Source organism: Hemicordylus capensis, chromosome 2 (assembly GCF_027244095.1).
Source record: "Hemicordylus capensis ecotype Gifberg chromosome 2, rHemCap1.1.pri, whole genome shotgun sequence".
NCBI lineage: Eukaryota > Metazoa > Chordata > Lepidosauria > Squamata > Cordylidae > Hemicordylus > Hemicordylus capensis.
In genome coordinates, this window is record NC_069658.1 from 167,375,477 (window position 1) to 167,401,128 (window position 25,652).

Sequence of the window (25,652 nt, forward strand, 5' to 3'; positions counted from 1 at the left end):
AACCACACACTGGATTTAAATAAGCAGGAGTTACAGATAACTAGTATGTGTGTTCTTGAGAGCTGCCATTGTTTTGAATCTGTTTTATTTCTATCATAGATCTGCCTGTTGGAAGTGATGAGCTCCTCACAATTCTCAAAAAATTGATTAAGTACATTCAGATAAAGGTAGGATCACTGTATAGCCAAGTCCAAACCACACAGGAGGGCCCATTTCCTTCCTTCATTTATGACACTGAAACATGTGTTTCTCCTAAAATAGGAATGGCAGCCATCTTAAATCAGTTTGTGGAGACAATTAGCAGACAATCAAGGAACACATCAGTTGTTCCCCCATCCAAATAATATCAGTTGTGATATGAACACAATGGGTTGGATCCAGAGCTGCATGAGCAGAAGTTCTAATAGCGCAAATTAATTGTTGGTAATTCACCCCTGGGCAGTGTTCTCTCTAAATTTTTTCATCTTTGTGCAAAGTGAGTTTTGTTCTGGGTGGCAGTATCAAGGCAACGTGTTGTCACATGCAGCCTGAGTGAGACATTCCTGATTCAACCTGAGCGGGGTGTAAAATTAAGTGAGCAGACATTTAAAAAAGTGTGAGCATGTGCACATAATCACACCTTAGAGGGAACACTGCCCTTGTGCCACCAGCCTTCAGGAGAAATCTTTTGAGAGGTACAGAGGCTACAGTGTGGAGGAAGGGGAGAGAAATCCTCTTATTGCATGAGCAGACTTTTGCTTGTGCAGCTCTGGGTCCAACCCAGTCTTACTTGGGCTGCAAATAGCAGCAAATTTGCCCTACACTGCACCACTTGTTATTCCAAACAGGAAATTTAAAGGGAATCAGGGAGGAATATTGTCCACTTTTAAAATAATAATGATAATTCTTATTATTTTAAAAAATAATTAGAAATAGAAAAGTTGCTCAAGCAAGTGGATGTGTTTCATTTGGTGCAAAACTAAATGCTGCAATAAAATTGCAGCTGCTGCTGAAAATAGTTGCTCACTTTGGCCTTACTGAATTCTTTCTATTCCATACAACTTCTTCTATGTTCTAATGTAACTACACAATAAGGTTATTCTCACGATTGCCACAAGGATGGGGAAGACAGAGTCAAACCACAAGGATGGGGAAGGCAGAGTCAAACCTACCTTTCCCCCAGATGATCAGGAGTAGACTGTGTGGAGCGTGGCTTGTGCTCTGGCACAGAGCAGCTTCCAGTTGTTGATGTTTTTTTAAATAAAACATGTTAATATGTCCTCAAGGGGCTCACAATATAAAAGTGTTGTGCTGCTGCTGTGCTGATTAGTACTCTCCATTCTAAGCACTACTGTGCTGCTACAGTAATTCCAAGAGTAGGTCATTAGGCATATCTCTTCAGTTTCTGCCATTGATTGTCACAGGAAACATTCACACAATTGCAAAGATCCTGGTTATATTGAGCCCAGCAGAGCTAATCATGTGAATGCAGAATTTCAGGGCAATCCTGGTGAAATTGCTCTGCTTAACCAGAATTTATCCAGAATAGATCATCAGGATTCAGTCCTGGTTCACACAATCAGCTCCGCTGGGTTCACTAATCCAGATTAATTTTTTAACTACTATCCTTGTGATTGTGTGAATGCAGCCATAAAACATGAAGTATTATTTACCATTTTCTCATATGCACAACTTTAACTCATAGCTTTAACACATCTTTTTCCCCCCAGTATGTCCGTGGTAGCACGTTCAAGGAGATCCCACTAACAATTTTCAGTAAGTGTATTTTTTTAAGATAATATAGACATTGTGTTGTTGGTGCTGGTGGTGGTATGAAAACTACATGGCCAACTGTACTTCAGTGGCCAATTTGGAGAATTAAAGCTGTCAAGTAATTGTTAGGTAACTGCAGTTTTCAAAGAATGGTCACTAGAATAAAAATTATTCTCTAGACTCTAGGGCATCACTTTAACTCAATTTTCTTCAGGACAGTTCACATGACCATGCCCAATCTGGAAGTGGGAGAAATGTTGGCGAAGTATCAGGAGGTGAGAGTGTTCACTTTTGGTGGGTGTGATGTCTGAACCTGCCCTCATCTGGTTCCCACCTGACTCCTCCTGAAGTTCCACCAACAACTTCTGCCAACTTCAAATCTTAGAGACAGAAGTCGGTAGAATCTTGGAAGAAATGGGGCAGAAACTGGACTTGGGTGGGTTCAAAAGTCATGCCTGCCAGGGACACACATTATTTGCCTCCTGACATTTTGCCATGTGAACCCATCCTTTAAGGTTTTGTTTCCATAAAATCCACTCAATACCAGCAGGCCTAATTGGTAGCTTGGATTTTCCAATATGCTGTTCATACTATAGGTAAATGTCCCTTTTTAGATTGAGGAAATTTGAGTGTAAACATTCCATTAAACAGTTTTGCTGACAGACATTCAAACTAGCACTGCACTGGTGCAATAGTGGCTGACATCCAGAATAACATCCAGAATAACACTGTGCTGTTGCATGAGGGGCGAGGGTGATTCTCTGTGTGATCTCCCCTTCCCTTTGAAGCCCATTGTGCCTCCCAAAAATATGTCCCTGAGGGTTGCACAACCCTCAGTGACATATTTTGGGAGGTACAGTGGGTTTCAGAGGGAAGGGGAGATCATAGAGAATCACCCTTGCCCCTCATGCAATGGCACAGCATAAGTTTGGATGTCAGCCACTGTTGCACGAGTGCAGTGCTAGTCTGGGTGTCAGCCTCTGACTAAATCTCACAGTTCCCTAGCATCTGATCAGTGCCCCGGCTGTTGTCAATAAAAGCACTGAAGATGCAAATGTACTCTTTTAATATGTGGAAAATCTAAAGGACTCAAAATCAGTGGGGCCTGAAAATAGAGAACTTTGACTAGATTGTGTCTTGCATTTGTATCATCTTAAGATATAACTGATGCTAGAAAAATAAGCAATACTAGGATATATAGTTTGGATTAGCTAAATATAAGATGTATGGTTCAGAGTCTCCTTTGTGAGAAAGGAAAATGCTATTCCCATAGGGCTTCATTGGTGTGAGGCTACCTGAGAGGCCTTTGATGGCTAACATTAAATAAAAATATCAGGTTACGGGGATATATACTGTCATGGGATGGTCGCTAGAATGAAAAGGATGTTCAGCTTGTGATCTTTCCAAGAGCATTACTTTCTTTGAGATCTTTTTTCCATAAAACCTATTTGATAGGTAGATCGTCTGACACAATTTGAAGGGAGGGCATTTAAGGGGTGCTATCAGTATTAGGGCACTGCCTTTATATCAGTGTTTGCTTTTTTTCTATTTTCCATACTTTTTCAGCCACCAAAATTATTACTAAAGTTGTGGATCCCAAGATTAAAGTAATCGAGAGCAGCTTTGAGCCCATCATAAGAACAGAAGGTAACTGTGATTCATCTTTATCATGAATGACAGCAGATACAACCGGAAGAGTTCTAGTGGAACGCCTCAAAAGTGTACATAGTTTGTGAGCACAGCAAAAGACAAAAACCACAGTTTGTTGGAACTGTGGAAACCAAAATTAAAGTTGCCAATGAAGCTTCACCTAATGTGAAATTTGGTGATCGGTGACACCCTCTCTGTTCAGTTAGAAAAGGGGCAAGCTCAACAGACTAATGTGTCCACTAGACACTTGAAAGTAATCTGTTTTAATTTCAGACTCATTTTGAATCAAGACCCAACAGCACCACATAGGGAACATGGCAGGGCCTAGTCTTCATCACCAGCCCCACCAGCTGTACCTGTCCTCCCCCAACACTGCCCTCTTCATTTTGCCCAGATTTACTGAGACAAGTTGAATGACAAGACTGAATCATAGCAACAACTGATCTCTACACATCAAGAGTAACTTTGGGAGGATGCAACAGGAGTTGTGCCTCGCAAGGAGAGGCTGCTCTTAATCCAGCCAGAGTCTTAACCCAGCCAGAGTCTTCCCAGCCAAAGCCACTTTGGCTCCCTTCTCCTGCTTCCTTAAGTGATCTTTGCATTACAGAAATATGTCCTAAGGGACTGAAGGCAAAGAAAACTTGTAGAGGCAGGGAAGAGCCATGAAAATTGCTTCTCTCTCACCCACTGCACATGTGCTCTGCTGCTCCCGAAGACTCTTGCTGCATCCTCCCAATGCTGCCAGGAATGTCAGCCAAGTGCCCTTGGGTGTTGCTAGGGAAATTTAGCTTTCATGGTTTCCAGTGAATCTGGTGACTGCTGATTACTTTGTGACAGTTTCCAGGTATACCAAGAAATATGGGATCTACATTTCCCTTGCTTCCTGGCATGTCTGAACATGATTGTGCATGCTAAGAGCAGCATCCAAGCTAGAAATCATAGGTTTTATATTAATTCTTTTCTTATTAGCCCAGACTCTCCTGGGGACTGGACAAAAATGAATTTGGACCGGGGTGAGGGGGCATCAAATTCAGGATCTAAACCTGCTTAATTTCACTCTCCAAATTAGTGAAATTCAAATGTTGTAATCTTGAATTTATTTTTTAAAGTTATATCCCATCCTTCTTATAAAAAGTGCTCTTAAAAAGCCAGATTGGATTATTTTGAGGAGCTCAAAATTAGGATGGGGTGTCCATTAGAGCGACCAATGTGGTTTCAGTCCGAAAACTAGGTCAGAAGTCAGATTTTGTCTTCTGCTTTACTGGCAGTCAATGTAAAGAATTGTCCCACCACCATGCGACTCTGGAAATGGAACGCTGGGTGGGCTTAATATAGTAGTGCCATGCAAGGTTGCCCAACTGTGGCCCTCCTGCAGATGTTAGACTACAACTCCCATAATCACTAATTATGGGCCACTGTGGCTGGGGATGTTGGGAGTTGTAGTTTATTTATTTATATTTATTTTTCAATGTGTTACTATTTATGTATTATTTATTTATTTGATTTCTATACCGCCTTTCAAAAAATGGCTCAGGGCGATATACACAAAGAAATAACAAATAAATAAGATAATAATAATAATGAGCTGATGATAATTCTTTGTGGTCTGAAGGCTTCATCACATGGAAGCTCCTTGCATCTCACATAGTGGAATGCCCTTGGCTCCAAGGGAACACTTTCAAGGCCAGATCTTTAGCGAGATGTCAGCTCAATGCACACAGTTATAATAAAACTATTATTTATTACTGCTCAGGATGGCTTCATTATGGAGGACTTGATCTGACAGGCTTCATACTAATGACAAACAAATGACTCATATCCAGTAAAGCCAGGGGTATAGGTTAGAAAAGCTACTCCCCAAGTAGAGATGAAATAAGAACAGAAAATAGTGAGTGCTGATTACTCCCTCCATGCAGCCAACTCCTCATTGGCTGCCAGAGTAATAACCCTACCTTTGGCTTCACCCCAGGGTATGATTTGAGTTGGCCAGGCTCCTTCACATTGCTCACAGTCCCACCACTGATGACTCAACAACAGTCATTTTCAGAAGCCAGTTGCTTTACATGCCAATGATTGCAACAGTGGCAGCCTGCAAAAGAACACAAAGGGATTATTTAAACTGCCTCCCAAACATGTGGAGGCCAAAAGAAGATTTTGGCCAGGAAATGTGTGAGGGAGCTATGTTCTGATATTTTATGGAAAAATGAGACTTAGCAAGTCCTCTAGCTCTCAAGACAAAAAAAGGAAGGTGTGACTGCTGGGTTTCACAGAAAAATAATTGGTTTCAGTGCTTGTTTAATCCTTATGCTATAGTCTGTAGATCTCCATATTTCATTCACACAAGACCCTATTCAATCCCAGCACAGCACCCCTCCCAGTGGCTGTGTCTGTGTCTCCCACGAGCAGAGCTACCAGTGTCCCAACGTGTCCTTGGAACAGAGGCTCACGTACCACCCCTGGGGCCATCTCTCATCTCCCCTCCCCCTCCTGCCCACACCCAGTGGCTCCTCCTACTGCTCACCATCGCTGGTATCAGCCCACCCGTCTTGCCCTCCTCTGCTGCCTCCTCCTCTGGCCTGCCAGCTCTGGATGAGACCAGCTGCTGGTCTCTGGATGAGGTCTTGGAAGCGCTTCCATCCATTTGGATGAATTGTGCATATTGTTGTTGTGTTTAAAACCTAAGTTTCTAATATTTTGTTTCAACGTCTGCTTGGATTATTTGTTTGTTGAAATATTTATATTTATCTCACCTTTCTACCGCATTTAACGGAGTTTTTGAAGCAGCTTACCATACCTAATAAAATAGCAATTCAAAACAAGAATATAACAACCCTGTGGAGGAGCAACAGCAGGAGAGAGGGCAAATCCTCACCCCTTTGTCTGTGGGCTTCTTAGAGGCATCTGGTGGGCCACTGTGGGAAACAGAATGTTGGATTGGGTGTGCCTTGGGCCTGATCCAGCAGGGATGTTCTTATGTTTTTAACTCAAATGTTACTAAAGCTGAACTAAAGCTGAAATAATCTAATTTTACTAAAAGGTAATTATGAAATTGTTTCACAGAAAGACCAATTACAACAATAAGAAGAGTGGATGTTCGAAAAGAGATTGAAGGTAAGAGATTTGTCATGAAAGAAATTTATCACAAAAAGAGAACATATACAGTGACTATTTGCTTTACAGTAATATTAGATCTACAATATTATATCTATTATAATACAATCAAAGTGTCAAGCCATTAAAAAAGATTTTATTTCACAAGTCTTTTTTTAAAATGTAGATCTTATGTTTATTATATCACATCTGTTGAAAAGCATGTGCCAGGAGGGGTCAGAGCAATTTTACAAAGTTTTTTTTACTACATTTGAGCTGGCGGAGGGCCTCCTCCTGTACTTCTCAACAGCTACTGCAATTTTAAATTTCATATACCATCACATTTGTTTCCATACAGTGACCATTGCCATGAACAGTGACCATTACATTTAAAATGACAGAAATATGTAGTAACATAACAGCAGCAGCAAGAGGACACAGGCACAACAGTAGCAAGTGAAGATCAGAGAAGGCAAATCTCTGCCCATGCAGCTCGTGTTAACAGGAATCCTTCTTTTCCTGGATATTCATACTTTTGTGGTACTACTTAATGCATGGCATGTAAGAATCCACAGTTACATTGCCATACAGGCAAACCTCACAATTTGTGGATCTGACTTCCGCAGTTCCGTGTATCCGCGGCTGGGTAATTGACGCCCAACCTCAACATACATGGGGGGCAGATGCAGGAGGTTATCAAAGGATTGATATCACATCTCTGCAGGTTTGGGGTGTCTGGTAAATATCACCTAGGTCATTTCTGGCCGCCATTTTGGACAGGAGCCATTTTGTGACTCATTCATTTAAAATATATATTTAAACCCATGATTTTTAATGCAAAAATGCTGAATTTGGTACCTTAAGGGGCATTACTGGACACCTGGGAACCTGCAGAGCATTGAAGGGCACTTCTTTGCAGTTTTTAGGGCCTTTTTTATGATCCTTCAACATTTTTGGAGCCTCCAGCATCCTAACCCTCTGAGTTCCATTGACTCAATTAATCACTATCTGCAGTTCCATTATCCATGGTTGTAGCAGAGAATGGAACCCCTGCGATTAACAGGGTTCATCTGTATATCAGGTCAAACACATATATCAATAACTCTACATGCTAATAATCTGTCACCCCAACCTTGGCATCAGTATCTGTCTGATATAGCCACGTGACTCCCAGCTGTTCTCATGAGTTGGGCAGCCAAGCCAGGCTTGGTTGCCTTAGCCCAGTCTTGACTGCTCATGAGAACAGCCTCACAGTTGGTGCTGGAAACCTTAGAGTGGGCCCTGAAGTGGAATACTAGGGATTATGTTTTGGTAGCATATTTATCCCAGATAGTTTGAAAATTATATTCCAATGTCTTTTTATATTTATAACATACTTCATAATTTCAAATAATGCTTTACAGTGCCATCCATTACAAAGCTCACCAAAGTGATTGAAGGGGAACCAGAATTTAAGCTGGTCAGGGAAGGCGAGACAGTAACTAAAGTGATTCACGGAGGTGAATATATCTTATGGACTGAATGTTACTAACTAGAATGGTTTGGAAGAGGCATTTTATAGTTCCAGTTCCAATTTCTTTGCAAGGCAGATTTTCTGCTAGCTGCTAGATTTGCTTGTAGCATGTGTTCTACTGTAATGATTTATGGCGGCACACTATTTCACTATCTTCCTACCTTTTCCTTCTTATTAACACCAGTAAAAGAAACCACATGCACTTCAGTGGGGTTGTTGTTGTTTGCATTGCATGTTGCTCTCCCTTGATTGTTCTCATCCCTGTATTCTGAATTGTAGCCATGAGATGAAATGCGGAAAAGCTGTTTTGCCAACTCTTTAAATTTCCTCTTGTTCCAATATATTTAGTTTGTTTCCAAGAGCCACTGAAGCTCAAGAAACTTGACACTGTCGCCATCAAAGCCGTGAATAAAAATTGAAAACCAACTTCTAATCTCTTTAGAGATACAATAAATTAAAAGAGAACCCTAAATCATTCTATTCTGAAAAAGAAGGAAAATTGATTATGTTCACAGTGTGACATAGTGAATATATGGCCTTGGCAAAATTGAGATGCTTGGAATGAAATGGCCCTATTAGCCCTCTTCTTATCAAGGCCCTGTAGTGTATGTGCAATACTTGAGCAAAAACCTTAGATCTAACTATTTCTAACACCTACCTTCTTGGCCCTTGTGCTGAAATTAAGATCCTTTGGCTGGTTATCTTACAAGATAGCGAGATATCAAGCCAGTCAAATGAATTGTCCATGATTTTGTCTCTAATTTTTAAAAACATCTTTATAGAGCCTAAAATTAAAACATACACGAAAATAATTGATGGTCATCCTGTGGAAGTGACCGAAAAAGAAGTGACTGAAGAAAGAATTATTCAAGGTAAACATCAACAATGTGCATAGTTTTTAATATTCTCCTCTGAAGCCCAGTTCTGATGCCAGGCTGTTTCACTGACTGCCAGCAATGTTGTCCTGCCCAAGGCTGTCCATAGACTGTCCTTTCAAACTTAGTTCCTGTGGGAAAGCCTTAAGAAAACCAATAGGAAGTTCTCAGTCCTCAAACGGAAATTTTGCATGTCTTCCTCATCTGTCAAATCTGCTATTTTAGCCACAACTTTCATAGTTGCCATCTCATGTGCCTCCTGTTTGTTTGTTTATCTGTAGTTGGCATTCCTAGACCACATTTGTAGTGGTTAGGTGAAGCTGTATAGAACTAGCCTCTGGGAGAAATGTGGTATTGCAATCTGTTTTGGTGAACTACAGCAGATCACTTCTTGCAACACATCTTTATTTCCTTTCACAAGCTTCACTGTTGGAAATGCTATGTCTTTCACTCCACCCACCATGCATACCACTATCTTAGATGTGCCATTGAACAACCAAGGTTTATACTTGGCCATTATTCTACAACTTTTTATGACTCTCTGTGTTCAGTAATTTGAACTGAAGACTGTATAGGATAAATTCAATCAATTAATTTTATTTTCATCTTTGACCAGCATTAGACCCCTGCTGACTTGGCAAAGAGGCACCTTTTAACATGGTGATTCTCTTTATTTAGCAGGGGGAGAGTATCTGGCCCTGTCCATTCCCAACGACTGTTTACCTCCAGTGACTGTTGCTGGTGTCGTGTTTCTTTTAGATTGTGAGCCCTCTGGGGACAGGGATCCATCTTATTTATTTATTATTTCTCTGTGCAAACCGCCCTGAGCCATTTTTGGAAAGGCTGTATAGAAATCAAATTAACAACAACAACAACAACATAAAAACAGTGGCAGTCTATGCCTGAGGAACGCAGTGACGGTAAAGTTTGAACTAAGAACTATAGAATGTTATAAAATTAATTAAAACCTGATAAAATAAATGCATAAAGTCTAAGATGTTTAACTATGAGCATAAGACGAAAATCTATGAGAAACTAAAATTAAGATTAGAATTAAAACTTGATTAAAATATGATAAAATGAAAACTGTATAGCTGGGTAGGAGAGGCAGCAGTGCAGGTATGAGTTGTGTCGGGCCTGTTTAATTCTTGCTGGTGGTCAGATCCTGGCAAATTTTGCACACTGCTGCACAGAACTTGACAACATAGTGATAGGATTGCAGCTGGAGAATAGAAGGGAGATGTAGAATTGGCTTGCGTGGCCTGGCAACCTTGTGGGTATTGGGAGAAGGAGGTTATTGTGGATGTCTCTATCAAGTAGGCAGTGCAAGAGGACATGCTTAGTGGTCTCACTGCTTTTCTCAGGGAATGAGGGAGGGTACTACAGCGAACCATGGTGAAGGCTCTTCTGTGGTTAGGGGGCTTCTAGTTGCATTAGATATGCAGCAGGTGATAGGGAGGTTAGGCCTAGACCTGCCTAGGTCTGTTTGGAACTCTGCGTCCTTTGTGCTTTTAAAATAGTGTCCCGGCCTGCTCATAACCCAGGGAATGTAGTGGGCGGGGGGAGCCCAAGTGATATTAGTTTCACCAACAGGGTTTGCTTGCAGGTGGATTGGTATCTATCTTCCATCTTTAAGGGGGCTAGGCCCATTGGGAAGAAGGATATTATTAGCCAGAAACCTATTATGGGCAGCCATACTCTGGCTTCCACTTTCACCAGGCCTGCCTCCAGTTGTAAACCAGCACTGGAGACACAGCAGGGTACCTGAATAGTGCACTTAGGAATTTAACCTGCTCCAGAGGGTGATTTTGGAGAAGGGGCCCAGCTGGGTTTCATAGAGAAGTTGGGTTCATCAAATTAGCTTCAAATAGTTTAAGGGCTGTAAGCATGTAATAGCCTCCTTTTCACCAGAAGAATTTTAAGATGGCAGGAATGCTCTTCTGGGCATTTTGGGCAACATAACTGCTGCATTCCTGGTGCCAGATGCATGGATGACAACCCCCAAGTATTTGAAGCATGAGACCTGCTCAGTTGTGTCCCCATCTCGGCACTTTGAGTATGTCTTTGGTCTCCTAGCAAAGGCCATGATTTTGGTTATAAGGTAGTTTATTTCAAAATGTTTATTTCCTCTTTACAGTATCAAGTGAGGGTCCCCAGTGTTCTTCTAAGACCTATGGGAGTCCTAGAAAGAACTGCCACGTCATCTGCATATAGCAGGATGGAGATGTGTTTCTACACCAGTTTGGGGGGATGAAAGTCCAAGTTGTTTAGGTGGCCCACCATGGTGTTTATGTAAAAGTTTAATAGAATGAAGTGGGGCAAGTATGCAACCTTGTTTGATGCCCTTAGAAGTGAGGATGGCTCTTGACAAATGACCTTGGGGGTTGCATCTGACTTTCAGGGATGTGCTGTCATGAAGGTTACAGATAGCAGGCTCAATCAAAGAGGCTTCCTGTTTTTCCCACACTTTGGCTCGCGAGATGGTGTTGAATGTCTATGAAGGCAGCATACCATACATTCATTCACTCATTCATTTGATTTGACTGTGTTGTGGGTGTAGTATTTCTCAATTAGATGCTGGAGTACCAGGCACTGGTCAATGGTGGAGCATAACTTCCTGAATCTGGCCTGCTCCTCTGCTAGGAGGTTTTCTTGTTCCAGCCAGTCTCTTAGTTTCCAACACAGGTGTCTGGCATACAGCTTGCTTATTGTGCTGAGCATGCTGATGGGTCTATATTTTGTTGGGTCATCCCTCTTATCTTTTTTGAAGATGGGAACAATAACTGTTAGCACTTAGTCCCTAGGGATGTGACCATGCTTATCAATAAATGTAAACAGCAAGGCCAGAATGGGAGCCCACCATGAGGAGTTATTTTTTATTAGCTCAGGGCGGATTAGATCATCTCCAGGAGCCTTCCCAGGTCTTAGTTGGGAAATCAGATCCTTGACTTCTGCAGGCATCACTGGTGGCCAGGTAGGCAGGTCCTTTATGTTGCACCAAGGGCATCTGTGGTCCCCTACATCATCTCTGTACAGCTCACTAAAGTTTCTTTCCCAGACCACTGGTGGAATGCAACTGTCCATCAGGCCTTTGCTGGGGTGATCCACGATGATGCACCAGAATAGGGCCAAGTCATTCATTCATTCATTCATTCAGTTTATATACCACCCTCCCAAAAATGGCTCAGAGCAGTTTACATCAAAATAAATATAATTAAAATCAATTAACAATTAAAATTAAAACTATAAAGACAGGATAAAACCAATGAACAGTTAAAAACCCTGGAGAACCAGCCAGCACTTTATATTTTGTCTGGAAACATATCAGCAGCCAGTGTAACTGTTTCAAAAAAAGGCATAATATTGTCTCTCTGGGTTGCCCCAGAGACCAATCTGGCTGCTGCATTTTGAACTAACTGAAGTTTCTGAACTATGTACAAAGGCAGCCCCACGTAGAGTGCATTGCAATAGTCAAGCCGGGAGGTTACCAGCTGATGCACCACAGTTCTGAAGTCATCCTCTTCAAGGAATGGGTGCAGCTGTCAGATCAGCTGAAGCTGATAGAAAGCACTCCTGGCCATGGCCTCCACCTGAGATACCAGGGTGAGGCCAGGGTCCAGGAGTACTCACAAGCTATGCACCTGCTCCTTCTAGGGATTGTAACCCCATCCAGCACAGGAAGATCTAACTCTCATCCCTCAGATTCTGAGCCCCTACAATGAGCACCTCCATCTTGCTTGGATTCAGTTTCAATTTGTTATCCCTCATCCAGTCCATTACTGCCTGTAGGCAGGCATTTAGGCATTTAGTGCCATTTCCTGATGATAAAGATGAAACAGAGAAGTAGATTTGCGTATCATCAGCATACTGATAACACCCAGCACCAAATCTCTTGATGACCTCACCCACCAGTTTCATGTAGATATTAAAAAGCATTGGTGACAGAATGGATCCCTGAGGGACTCCATATAACAGCTCCTGTTTTGAGGAGCAGCTGTCACCAAGCTCCACCATCTGGAATCTACCTGAGAGACAGGTGCAGAACCACTGCAAAGCAGTGCCCCCATCCCCTGCCCCCCCAGGCGATCCATAAGGATATAACGGTCGATGGTACTTAAAGCCACTGAGAAATCCAAAAGAACCAACAGTGTCACACTCCCTCTGTCGATTCCTCAATGAAGGTCATCCTTCAGGCCAACCAAGGCTGTCTCAACCACGTAGCCAGCTCTAAAGCCAGTTTGAAATGAGTCTAGATAATCAGTTTCCTCCAAAACTGCCTGGACCTGGTCAGCCACCACCCTCTCAGTCACCTTGCCCAACCAAGGGAGATTGGAGATTCGCCTGCTTGGTCATTAGTTCTGACTGCTTGGATTAGATGTGACCAGGTGTCTTTCATATGTTTTCTTGTGTTTAAGAAGTTGTTTGTATTGCCTCTTTTCTTTTCTTTCTTCTGTTTGTTTGTTGTTTGTATTGCCTCTTGTTTGTATTGCCTCTTCTGCTTAAGGAAGTCCTGCACAGACAAAAGTCCTCTGTAGGCATTGTATGTTGCAATGAGGTGGGGGTTTTTGGTTTGGTTTTGCTTCAACACATTCAGAACCAAACCATGATTTGGAGTGGCGCAGGTGCTGTTTGAGGCGAGGAGTGTTTTCATGGGTTAGGTTATTTTGTAATTCCTGCACTAGGTAGCTGTAGTTCTCTAAGATTTAGTTGGAGGGTTCTGCTGAGAACAAGGAAAAGTGGATGTGTTGGATGTGTCTTGAAGTAAGTTGTTCTGCTATTGCTTTGTCCAGCTGAGGGGACCATTTGATGCAGCACGCTCTTCCTGATGGTAGAATTTGTGGTTGGTATAGAGCCTCGGTGTGGGGCAGCTGAACAAAGGGTTTTAGGCATAGGGAGACTGGGAGGTGGTCACTGTCAAAATGGGGGATTGGAACAGGTTTCCAGAGACTATGTAATCCAGATTTCCAGAGACTATGACCTAATCGATGATGCTCATTTTGTTCCCGGCCCAGAAGGTAAATTTGACAGGGTGGTCATTTTCAAGGGATCCATTTAGGATGTAGAGGTTAAGGCTATTGGCCATTTGGGCCGGACAGAGTCCTGTGTAGTTTGGCTTTTTGTCCTTCAAGTGGCATGTGAAGAGGAATATATCTACTTCCAGGTTTGGCAGGTAGCACTGATAGTGTGCATATAGGGTATCATTGCTAAGGCCCAGTCTGGCTGTCTAAGATTGCCACCTACTACTGTATACACATTGGGGAAAGTAGAGAGAAGGTAGCTTAGAAGAAATTCTAAGTGTGAGAGGGCATGCCCTCACCTCTTGCCTGTGGGCTTCCCAGAGGCATCTGGTAGGCCACTGTGTGAAACAGGATGATGGACTAGACAGGCCTTGGGCCTGATCCAGCAGGGCTGTTCTTATGTTCTAAATCTAATTGAAACTTTTTTCATTTCAGGACCTGAAATGAAATATACCCGAATCACTACAGGCGGTGGGGAAGACACTGATGAGACCCTCAAGAAATTACTAGAAGAAGGTTGGTATTCAACTTGGAGAAATATGGACCTCAGTGAGGCCTGCTTAAGACTTAATTTTCTGATGATACGTAGTCATTATTTTAACAGCTATATTTAAGTAAAATAAAATGTACATGCTCAATGTTATTCTAGAACATAGGCTCCGAAGCCTGGAAGGGATTTGGGATTTGATCTGAGCATTCGATTGTGGTAGCAATATGGGGAAATTCAGATTTCTCACAACCAAAATGTTCAGAGATATCTGAATGTGTATATATGACAGTTAATATTGGTATTATACAGTATGTATAGGTCTGCAATTTGGTGTATATTGGAATTCACATATTAATATTCACATATACATGCTGACAGTCCCAAATCAATGTTGTCAATGTCTGAAAACTCAAATACATGCTATTGAATGTTGACTCACTGAAATATTATTGTCAGCATTCCTTTGTGTCTGTCTGAAACATGGGAAAATAGAATTCAATACATATCTGACATTAGCAAAATTCCTCAGAGATTGTCAGTGTTCACATTTGCATAGTGGTATTCACATATGCTGCAATTGGATTTTATGAAATCCAATATTCTGTGCCCAGATAACACTTAGTTGTGATCTACCGTATTTTATGGACTATAAGACTCACTTTTTTCCTCGAAAAATATCCGCCAAAATTCAGGAGCGTCTTATATGTTTTAACAGTTTAATATGTTAAAACTCTGAAAAACTGGATTAAAATTAAGGTGCGTCTTATAGTCCGTAGCGTCTTATAGTCCGTAAAATACGGTATCTAAAATTCTATATCTACCTCATTAATATTTTAATTTTTGTTTGAGTGAAATTGCCAGTATATATTGTACACTAGGAACACACTACAAACATTTCTTTCTTTTAATGAAAGCAACCGGATGTTTGGCAGAATAATCATTCCTGTAATGATGGATTGTTTGTTAAATGTGCTTCAATTACAATTTCTCAATGTCCCACATAAATAAATTTCATGCCATAAACATGTGTCCTATCAGAGGTTACCAAGGTGACCAAACTCATTGAAGGTGATGGTCATTTACTTGAAGATGAAGAAATCAAAAGACTCCTTCAGGGAGGTTAGTGAATCTGAGACAACTAACCTCATTGTAATGAGCTCTGAGAACTGACAAACTGATCTCTAACATTTTAAAGACTGATTTAATTGAGCAGTAATCTACAGAAGAAAAACAAAGAATGGTGTATGGAATGTTGACCTCTGAGCAATCAGTTTACGTTCAGATATTAATTATGGGGGAAAACAAATGTTTGTGTGTATGTTTGTTCAGTCTTTAAAAAGTTTCTTACAATGCAAGTGAGCAATGAAGATTTATTTCTGCTATAAGTAACTTCTAACCAATTTCGAACTTTAAGAAATACTGTGAAAAGTAGAAAGTGTTGTAAAAATCCAAATCTACTACACTTTGCATTCCTGAGATGTTGATTTTTAAAAGAATATTCATTGCTCACCTCAAAGGCATGTTTAGCATCTTTATCTTGAAATGACTTCAGGTTGTGTGAATGAAATCTTTAATCATTATGATTCTCTTCAAGAGTACAGTACAGTGCACTCATCTATATACTGAGCAATTCAATGCCAACTCATTTCAAATGAACAAATCGGACAGAGCCTCAAGGCCTAACCCTGCCAGGCTGAACAATTATTACAGTGTAATCAGTGCCATCATGAAATGTCCTCATTGGACAAACAAATCCAAACCAACAAGGCAATGCTAAATGAAACTATGTCAGTATCAAGTGCTATTTCTAGATGTGGCATAGCAGTATCATGCAAGACTGCTATGCAGCACCAAGATTGTGTGCAAAGGAGAAATCATTGTAATGGAACTGGAGAATGACTTATACAAGTGGCATCCTAAAAACATGTTAGGTTGTATCCAAAGGTCCCCTTCCTCTAATGGTGTCTTCCTCTGGAGCAAGACTCCTGTCAGAAGAAGGGACTATTTGGAAACAAATATTTGACTACCACAAAGTAAACCATTTTGGTTATGTGAGAGCCCCATGTCCTTGAGAGAGGGGAGTAATGCCTTCCTGTGGGCTTTCAAAAACAAATCTAGCAAGGCAGCCCTACTCTCATTGCCTCTCAGAGGATGCTGCTATTGTTCCATAACTATATGCTGCTTTGCACACCATCCCAGCCATGCATACTTGAAGGATATGGTTATAAGCGTTGCCTGCCAATAGTATTTGGATTTAATCAACCACCATATGGTATAAGTGGGGTGCACTGTATTGCCAACAATCATGTTCTCACTCTTCTCTATTCACCTTAACAATCTCTCTTCAGCAAGAAATAATCAGAAGAAACTGAAATGCAACATAAACAATGTAGCATCTATGAAATTAATCTTTATTCATCAATCTGGAATGTGTTTGCTTGTTTTGTAGATTAGAACTACCTGGAATAGCAAGAAGTAAAGGGGGGAAAAGAATTCTTGGCAAAATTTAATATAGTCTTCTTGACTACTAAACCCCAAGCTCTTCTGTTATGATTAATTGACAAGTTTGGAAGCTAGTGAAGTAGATCACAGCCAGCTGGCTCTTCATTGGACCAGAACTTAAAATCCCCTTCAGGCAAAACTGGGCAAGAAAGTCTCACCTACACAAGAATCACATGAAGAACTCAGAGAGAACAGAGCACACATTTTTGTTTATTAGTAAGATGTGCAAGAGAGCAAGAAGGAATAGCCATGTATTACATTAATGTACAATTTAAAATGATAGAAACAAATTAAATAGCTTAACATTAATGTCAGTTAAAAGCCTGAGAGAACAGGTGCATCTTGAGGGTCTTCCTAAAAGCAAACAGAGAAGGAGATGCTCTTATTTCAGAAGGGAGCATATTCTAAAGCCCCGGGGCAGCCACCAAGAAGGCAGCCACTAGAGAAGCACAGAAAAGCTTCAGTTTGTATGGTAGTCCTCAGTCCAAGTGTGCAAAAAGTGGATCCAGTGGAGACTGGCTTCACAACTATGAATTAGAAATGAATGCGTGGATTCTGATGGTACCTAGAATACTAACTCCTTGTTTAATTATGAAAGGACAAGTTGTTCTAAGTTGCAGAAAATGGAGCTATTAGTGGGAAGGCATCTGAAGCCAGAAGCAATGCCTCCCATAGTATTGGAAGTACTGGCTGTTAGTTAATAGTTCCATATTCATGCATCTAATTTATCTTATGCAGGTTTATACTGTATTTGGTTTTGTCTTGTTAAGTGTTGAGCCTTTTCTTATGATAGGTGAGAAAGGGCTCGAGGGAGAGAAGGGAGGAAGGCTGCTTGCACTTACCTCCCCACAAGCAATCCCTCTTCTCTTTCTGGGCAGGTGGATCACCCATCCACATAATTGCTGGCAGCTCCCATCTGAGCAGAGGGCCTTGGAACTCCCATAATGCACTGTGTGAGTGTATGGTGCATTATGGGGATCCACCTGATGTCAGCCAGGAGCCTCACAGCTGGCACTGGCAGACAATTTTTTTTAAAAAACGGGGCTAAGAGAGTACCAGCTCTCTTAACCCTGTTTAAGAGGGTGGCCCCTTTGAGAGGTTTGCTGCCGCCGGGACTTCTTACAATCAGCAAAAACCAGGCTTGGCTTTCCTAGCCCACTTTAGGCTGATTGTAAGAACAGCCTCATTTAGTCTTTGAGGTGCCAGAAAGTCCACACACATCCAAAAAAAACTAGCCTTAGTTCTGTGCATCAAGTCTGAATTATTTTTTTCTGATAATATAGATCTGTACAACTGCCATTACAGGAGAACCTCAGTATTTGCAGGGTCCGCTACTACTGCGAATATGGAAACTGTGATTACTGAATAATTGGGGCAATGGAAATGCGGGAATTAGGTTCCCGGAGGCCAGGAAAATGTAAACATTGGGGGGGGGGTGTAAAATGGCCCTAGAAATGTGGTGTGGGGAGTGGCCTACCATGCTCTGCAAGTCCCCCAGCAGTGCAGCAATGCCCCCCAATAGTGAAAAATTGGCCAAAAATTGTAGGTTTTTTGGATGGATTTTTGTTTAAAAGGAGCCATAAAATGTGTTCCAATCTCTGCCAAAACAAAATGGCGGCCTGGAAATGATCCTGAGGTAATTTCCTGCCATCCTTAACCCATAGATATGTGGTTTTAACACTTTTAAAACTGTTTTTTTGCATATACTGAGGTTGGGTGTCCATCACCTGACCACAGATATGCAAAACCCCAAGTGCTGGAACCGTGATTAATGAGGACCTCCTGTACTCTATTTTCCCAGAGTCAGCTATATTGTAATAAATATATGTCATGGATACATGTTAACCCAGCGGTAGCACACAGGTTTTGCATGCAGAAGATCCCAGGTTCTCTACCATTTAAAATGACCTCTTGTCTCAGGGCTGGAAAAAGTCTCCTGCCAGAGAGCTAAAGAAATGCTGTCAGTCAAAGTAGACAGTAACAACCGAGATTGAACAATGACCTGACCCACTGTAAGGCAGATTCATGTGTTTGGTGATGAGTCAGATAGCAACCACAGTGGTTTGGAGTATTTGCCATACATCCTGAAATGCTGTAAACTCAATTGAATTCTTTTTTCTTTCTTTTTCATGCTATTGTGAGGTAGCTACTAGAAGCATCATGCTTGATTTAGTGGGCTCGGTTGAGCAGGGATAGATGCCTTTGTTTTCTTTCATCAGTCTCATTTTCGCTTGTTTTTTCCAGCCCCCTTTCCACTGGCTGCCATCAGAGACTCATACAGTACTTTGAGACTCAAATATCTACACATATGCACACATCCACACACCTTGAGTGTGAAGTAATGATAGGAATGGCTCACAGACCCTTGGGCAGCATCCAGAATTTTCTCTTTTCCAACTGAAAATGTCCAAATCACATGGAAAAAAGTCTTCCCTTGATGGAACCAATTTTTTTCAAGCTGTGAGCCCTACATAATTATTGCAATGTAAACCAGCAATGCCAGGTGTTCCTTGTACCCTTTGTTTTAAAATGTCTGGTGTTGAGGCAGTGCTTGCTGCCAGCCTTAAAACAAATGTGTCACTTCTAAGAAAACATTCAGGAATGTCTCTATGGCTTCCTGAATGCAACTGAACCATTCATAGCTCTTTAAGATGAGACATTTCAAGTCAGGACCTCTTTTCCATTAAAAACATAATCCATAACTTAACTGGTGATTGTTTTAAATGCTTATCATAGCTGGATCTGAGTACACCAAGGTTACTAAAGTAATTGAGAGGGAGCCACAGATTATCGAAACAGAAATAAAGAAAATCCATCTGGAAGGTTAGTTATGCAGTAACCACCTTTGTGTACAATGTTTGTTGCAGGTGAAGCTTTATATTGACTTGCAAGGAAATAAAGTAGAACCAAAGCGCGAGAAGGAAGACTTCCTGCCCCAATATTCCCCCAGCCGACATTTATTTCCTTAACAATTTGTTATGTTGCCTATCATATGGATTTACTTTTGCCAAACAGAATATTCAGTTCACCAGATGAAAGTAGTAGTGCCTTGTACAGCTTAATAACTGATGAACATGGTTGGTCCTGAATAGAACATTTCTTTATTTCAGAGTTCAGAAGCCCAATTGTACTGTTTACTTCATTCCTTGTACTAAAGTGTGGTGTATTTAATTCCTGGTCATAGCTTAGTTCAGAGTGCAAAATCTATTGTATTAATTCTCCTGGGTGTGCCATAGAATGTGCATCCCGGCTCCCAGCTGATTAGCTGGGTGCCAGCATACCCAGGAGACCAGAGGCAGCGGGCATGGCCAGGGAGGCAAGTGGCAGGTGGGCCCGGCTGCGGAGGAAAGCGGCAGCGGCGGTTGGCCCGGCGGCGGAGACGGCACTCGGCCCAGCGGCGGCCCAGACACGGAGGCAAGTGGTGGCTGGCCCGGCTGCGGAGGCAGGCAGTGGCAGGCCCGTCCATTGAGGTGGCACTCGGCCCGGCAGCCTGGGTCCAGCCACGGAGATGGCCAGAGACGGGGGAGGAGAGGTAACTGCCGGCCCCAAAGAGCGCACAGATGCACTGTGAGGGGTTGGCTAGTGTTAATTATTTCCCATCGTTCCTGTTTCCTTTCTAAGAAAAAGACTACAAAATATCACTCATCTGTTTTAACGGGAAGAATATAATTGTGCTTGTTGAAGAAAACATGCAAAGGCTCTGTTCAAGACATCCTGTATAAACAAATGAAAATATCAAACGGTTCTTTGAACTAGGTCTCAACCAGACAAAATTCACAACTGTAGTATTTTGGATCTCATTGTGTATGCAGAATATCTGTTCAAATAAATAGGTATTGCACAAATCCAAGCAAACTGGAAACACTGAAGCTGGTATCCAACGTGCATGTGTAAGGATTGGGTGGAATGTACCTTCACATATTTTAGAATAATAATGAAAAGAACCTTGGAATTGCAAGCCTATAGTGGGTGTTTTGGACTTCATCTTCTTTATTCATTTCAGCTATCTATTAAACTTATATATTTTTTTCTGTCTTCCACCTTTTAAATTGGAGGATTTTACCTATACAGTAATCTGATGCTACAGTGTGTACGTTGCAGCTAGTTCATTTACTCACTTGCCTGCTTGCATTAAGTTAAAATACAGACTGCCATACTCGCTTGATAATGGAAGAAAAGTGCATGCTTAAATCTCTTCCACAGAAATAAATGTGATTTAACATTGGCTAGACCAAAGACAACCACAGGGCTCTGTGGTTGCCAGGAGCCGACACTGACTCGACGGGACATTTTATTTTACTAGATCATCCCATTATGTCACCACTCTCTAGAATTGTGGCCAGGATCCAAAGAACTGCTCAGTTAGTTCCACATATCTGGGGGGCCGGGTTGTGTTTCTGCTTCTTGAATAGTAGCCCCTCATGGCTAGAAAGCAAACTAATTTTGAATTGGAGGAGGCAAGAAATCTGCTGTTCAAAGCATTTAAAAAAACAAAAACAGTAAGTTTGTATATACATAAAGTTGCTCTTTGGATCTCAGTCTGTATCTTTAAATGGGCACTCGGTCTAGATTTCACTGAAGTGGTTAAACTAAGTCTAGGCAGTGTTACCTCTTCATAATGTAGATTAGGGACTCAGGTGATTAAAAGGTTTTTTTTTCTTGTTTTTTTTAAAGTATCATCTCAGGGAGAAGGGTAGGCTAAAACCCTTCTTCTCTGGCATGCAAATTTTCTATATGCATATAATTTGGGTGAATGTAGGAACATTCCATCATGTGAGGTCCCTTCCACCTGCAATCTGACAAGGTGAGAACTAGTCATGTGGGCGCTTTCCAGACTAGCTGCTGGAACAGCAGCAAAATGCCGCCATTAAGGCAAGTCGCATTTGGGACATAAACAGCAGGAAGAGCAGTCTCGCAGCAACGAACGGCCCGAAAAAAACAGCAACTTTTCCAAGCCAGATATATGACGTCCTCGCAGTGATTAAATTTGCAACAAGGCATTGGAAATGTGAACAGCACCCTGCTGTCCACGTAGGGACTGCAGTGTCACAACGCAGGAAGTGTGGATGCACACTTCCGAGATTCGTCCTGACCCTGTTGTAGGGTCTAGTCTGGAAAGCGCTGTGAAAAAGGATGCTACTCGGGCACCAGGGGCATAGCTATAATTGAGCGGATGGGTTCAAAGAACCCAGGCCCCCAAGCTCCTGAGGGCCCCCCAGCTCCACTCCTCCCTATTTTCTTCATTATTTCCCTCACTCTGAGTGGCCACTGGGGAGAGGGGTGAACACAGGCCCCCTCTCCCCTAGCTGTGCCCTTGTCGGGCACTTCCAACTGCAACCCCTGTGTAATTGGCATTGTAGGGGAATAGCACTTTGTGGATTATACTTCTTATAACGGAATAATGTTTGCAAACAACACAGCAAATGATTTGATTGATGCAATATATATGCCAGCATGTTAGGTTATACTGTATACAAAATACAGATATCTGTTGTTCTATGTAGACTAATAAGTCAACATATCCAATGGAAGCCAGCGTGGTATAGTGGTTAGAGTGCTGGACTAGGACCAGGGAGACCCGAGTTCAAATCCTCATTCAGCCATGATACTAGCTGGGTGACTCTGGGCCAGTCACTTCTCTCTCAGGCTAACCTACTCCACAGAGTTGTTGTGAAAGTGAATCTTAAGTATGTAGTACACCGCTCTGGGCTCCTTGGAGGAAGAGCAGGATATAAATGTTAAAAAAAAAAAAGAGTCATCTACCAAATCTGCCAAAATTGTAGTTTCCAATATATGTTACTGAACTATTTCAAATGCTTACAGTAAATGACATGTGATTTCAATACTTTTTTTTTTTTTAGAAACAACTCCTGTAAGAAAAGTACAAACATCCAGGAGGACACAAGGTACAGGAGGACCTGAACATGTATACCTAGAAAATACCTTCTTTTAGTTATAAACAAAGTTTCATTGAAAATTGTAGACATGTTCCAGTGCAAAGCATGCTAGGGGATTCTCCATGCACAATCTAATGTTCATGTACAGTCTGATAGTGTTAACAGACATTTGGGGGGCAGTGGAATCATAGCAGAAATATGTGAAAATCCTTTCCCACAAAATATGAACTTCAGATGTACTGGACTGAATATCAGTGAATAAAAGGACAATGTACAGGGCCATAAAGGAGGCACTAGGATGTGGAGAAACCATCTGAAAAAATTATCCAACATTTCTCCTTAAAGGAACCCTGACATTCTTCTTTGAATCTCAGTTTCTCCTTATAGGAACCCTGAAATTCTCCTATGGTTTTCACTTTGGAGAAATTTGGGTTCCAGTCAGGTTCCTAGTGTGTTTGCCTCACAAAATAGGGAGGTAGCACTGGCAAGGGAGAATCGGCTCAAAATTCCCTCACTCACTGATTCTCCCTCACTAGATGTCAAGGGAAGGGTTCTAGCCCAGCCTTCTCCCTGAGTCACATACTAGTTGCCTCTGCTTAGGAATGTGTATTTTCCCATTCATGCCGTCTGGCCTCCTATCATCGCATGTGATACAACAACCCCTTAACCGTTTTCTCACATGATTTGTTGTTTATCTCGGGTACCTCTGTTTGCAAACCTGAGATGACTTACTTCAAAAAAGCCACAGAGTACTTCGTGTTCCTAATGTGTGAAGGTTGTATTACAGTTGAAACACTTCCCTTCATAATATTTCCAATTTTTTCTTCTTATTTTCTTGGCCACAGGAATACGGAGGAGAACAAGGCTTGTCCGTCCTCCAACAAAAAAACAAGGTCCACAGAAAGAGAACTGAAGAACTGCAGCTTTGATAAAAACATTGATCAAACAAACAAACAAAAAGTCACAAGGGGAAATGTTATGCAGTAACTGAACCACATGCTCCTATTAACAATTGGGCATAGCATTCCCTACCCCATAAAAGCACATGGGAGTACATGTGGTAGTAAGCACTCTTCCTGAAAATATGCCTCTGGGTGATAGGATACTAAAGAGCAGGAATTAACAAAAAATGTATCAATTGTCTGTGAATCGGAACTAAATTATATAATAATTAAATTGCATCCTGCATGGAAGTACAACTTTCAAGTGACAAAATTTGAGCAAGTGTAAGCTATGTAAACCATGCACTTTTTTATTTCAGAAAAAAAAACAAAAATTCAGGACGTTGTCACTTTGGGAAGCTTTATTATGACACCAACAAGATTACCTTAATAAATCATATTAAACTTTATTCAATGGCATAGCATCTTCATTTTCATCACTATATAAAAACATTTGCCAGTAAACTTGGTAGAATGATCTTCCCTGTGCTCTTCAGAAACAACCATCTCAAAAGAGAAGAGACCATCTCAATTCAAGAATTGGATTGGGTTGGCTGCGTGTTATCTAAGGTTTTACACTAAAAGACAGTGATGACATCCAAAGCAGCCACCTGAGGATGCAGCAGGGCTGTGTCCCCACTCCAAGAGAGTTGTGCAGCCCTCAGGGACATATTTTTGGGAGGCAAAGAACATTCACAGGGACAGGGGAAATCTCTCCTCCTCCCCCTGCACGCACACTCTGCTGTTCAGCAAGACTCCGAGTCAGGAGCAGCTGCTCTGCACAGGGACGTAGCCTTGCTGCATCCCCAGATGACTGCTCTGGATGTCAGCCAGTTACTCTAAGCACAATGGCTCCATGCTAGAGAATGTGGTTTGCCCTTTCCATACAGCATCCTTTTGTTTGCACAGAACCACTCCAGAAGGCTCAACCTCTAGCTGAAATCTTGTGCTTTGTGGCATGGCTACTAGTTCTTACTGAAACCAATTGAATTTCTAACATATGTAAGCCCCAATGAATTCCATGTATCTTTTTCATAAGGCCTTGTGTTGAGCAGTCTAGATTAATCTAAACATTTAAAAATGAATATTGACTATATCCCCACTATAGCAATTGTGTACAAAATGTGATTACTATAAGAGGTTTGTGAAATATTTGCCTTTAAAAATCTTTGAATCACTGATTTCTAAAACCTAATGGATTGAGGAAATGGAGGCACAAATTATTTCTCTCTAGGAACAAATAGAATATATCCATTGGGACTTTGGAAACTTTAATATAAAAATGCTTTGTGAATTTATAATATTAATGTGGGTTTGTTTGTAAATTATCATTTTTCTAATTAGTTCTTTGCTTCTTCCATATTTGTACATCAACTATGCAAGAATTCTTGCAAAGGGAGTATCAAAATTTCAAGTTCTACAGCAATTTGTTTGAAAGAGTATGGGGTGTGCCTTTGTATTTCTGTTTTGAAACAAATATTCATTAAAAATTGGCTGAATATAATGCTTTTTATTTGTGGTAATATTTAATGAAGGAAAATAAGTTGTAGAATTCCTCAGATTGGCAATTGTGCAAGCATTATTGCTTGACAAAAATATGTATGTCAATGGTTTTTAAACTGTTCCTTGGAGTCGTATCGGAGGTCTTTCAGTGAAATCAATAATGGCAGACAAGACTCTCTTAAATACAGCTTGCCAATCATGATCAGTATCAGATAATATTGATCTTCCCCTATAGTCACAGGAGGGTATTGGGTGTGTTTTAGAATGCACCCTGAGTTCACAAGGGGAACAATGAGACTACACAGGCCCAGTTAGTGGCAGATGTAGGTTCACTGCTTCCATGCCAGCCAAGAGCCCACACAGCTTCCAAATGGTGGAAGCTGTTCTATGCCTCCAAAGCTATACGCCATCACTGCTATGC

The 25,652-nt window shown here is 41.4% G+C and overlaps 1 protein-coding gene across 8 annotated transcripts in view; it reads left to right on the forward strand.

The window, feature by feature from the left end:
• POSTN (periostin) overlaps positions 1-25,232 on the forward strand; it is a 90,385-nt gene extending 65,153 nt beyond the window's left edge. For 2 of the 8 annotated variants that reach the window (XM_053297637.1, XM_053297632.1), the window contains exons 16-26: positions 100-167; positions 1,710-1,755; positions 3,319-3,399; positions 6,463-6,513; positions 7,896-7,991; positions 8,788-8,877; positions 14,334-14,414; positions 15,427-15,507; positions 19,627-19,713; positions 22,752-22,796; positions 23,633-25,232. In XM_053297637.1, coding sequence (XP_053153612.1) covers positions 100-167; positions 1,710-1,755; positions 3,319-3,399; positions 6,463-6,513; positions 7,896-7,991; positions 8,788-8,877; positions 14,334-14,414; positions 15,427-15,507; positions 19,627-19,713; positions 22,752-22,796; positions 23,633-23,700 — 794 coding nt within the window. In that variant the 3' untranslated portion in view covers positions 23,701-25,232. The remainder of the gene's footprint in view (positions 1-99; positions 168-1,709; positions 1,756-3,318; positions 3,400-6,462; positions 6,514-7,895; positions 7,992-8,787; positions 8,878-14,333; positions 14,415-15,426; positions 15,508-19,626; positions 19,714-22,751; positions 22,797-23,632) is intronic. The other 6 variants (XM_053297633.1, XM_053297634.1, XM_053297635.1 and 3 more) reach the window with 6 other exon arrangements.
• The last annotated feature ends 420 nt before the right edge of the window (positions 25,233-25,652 follow it).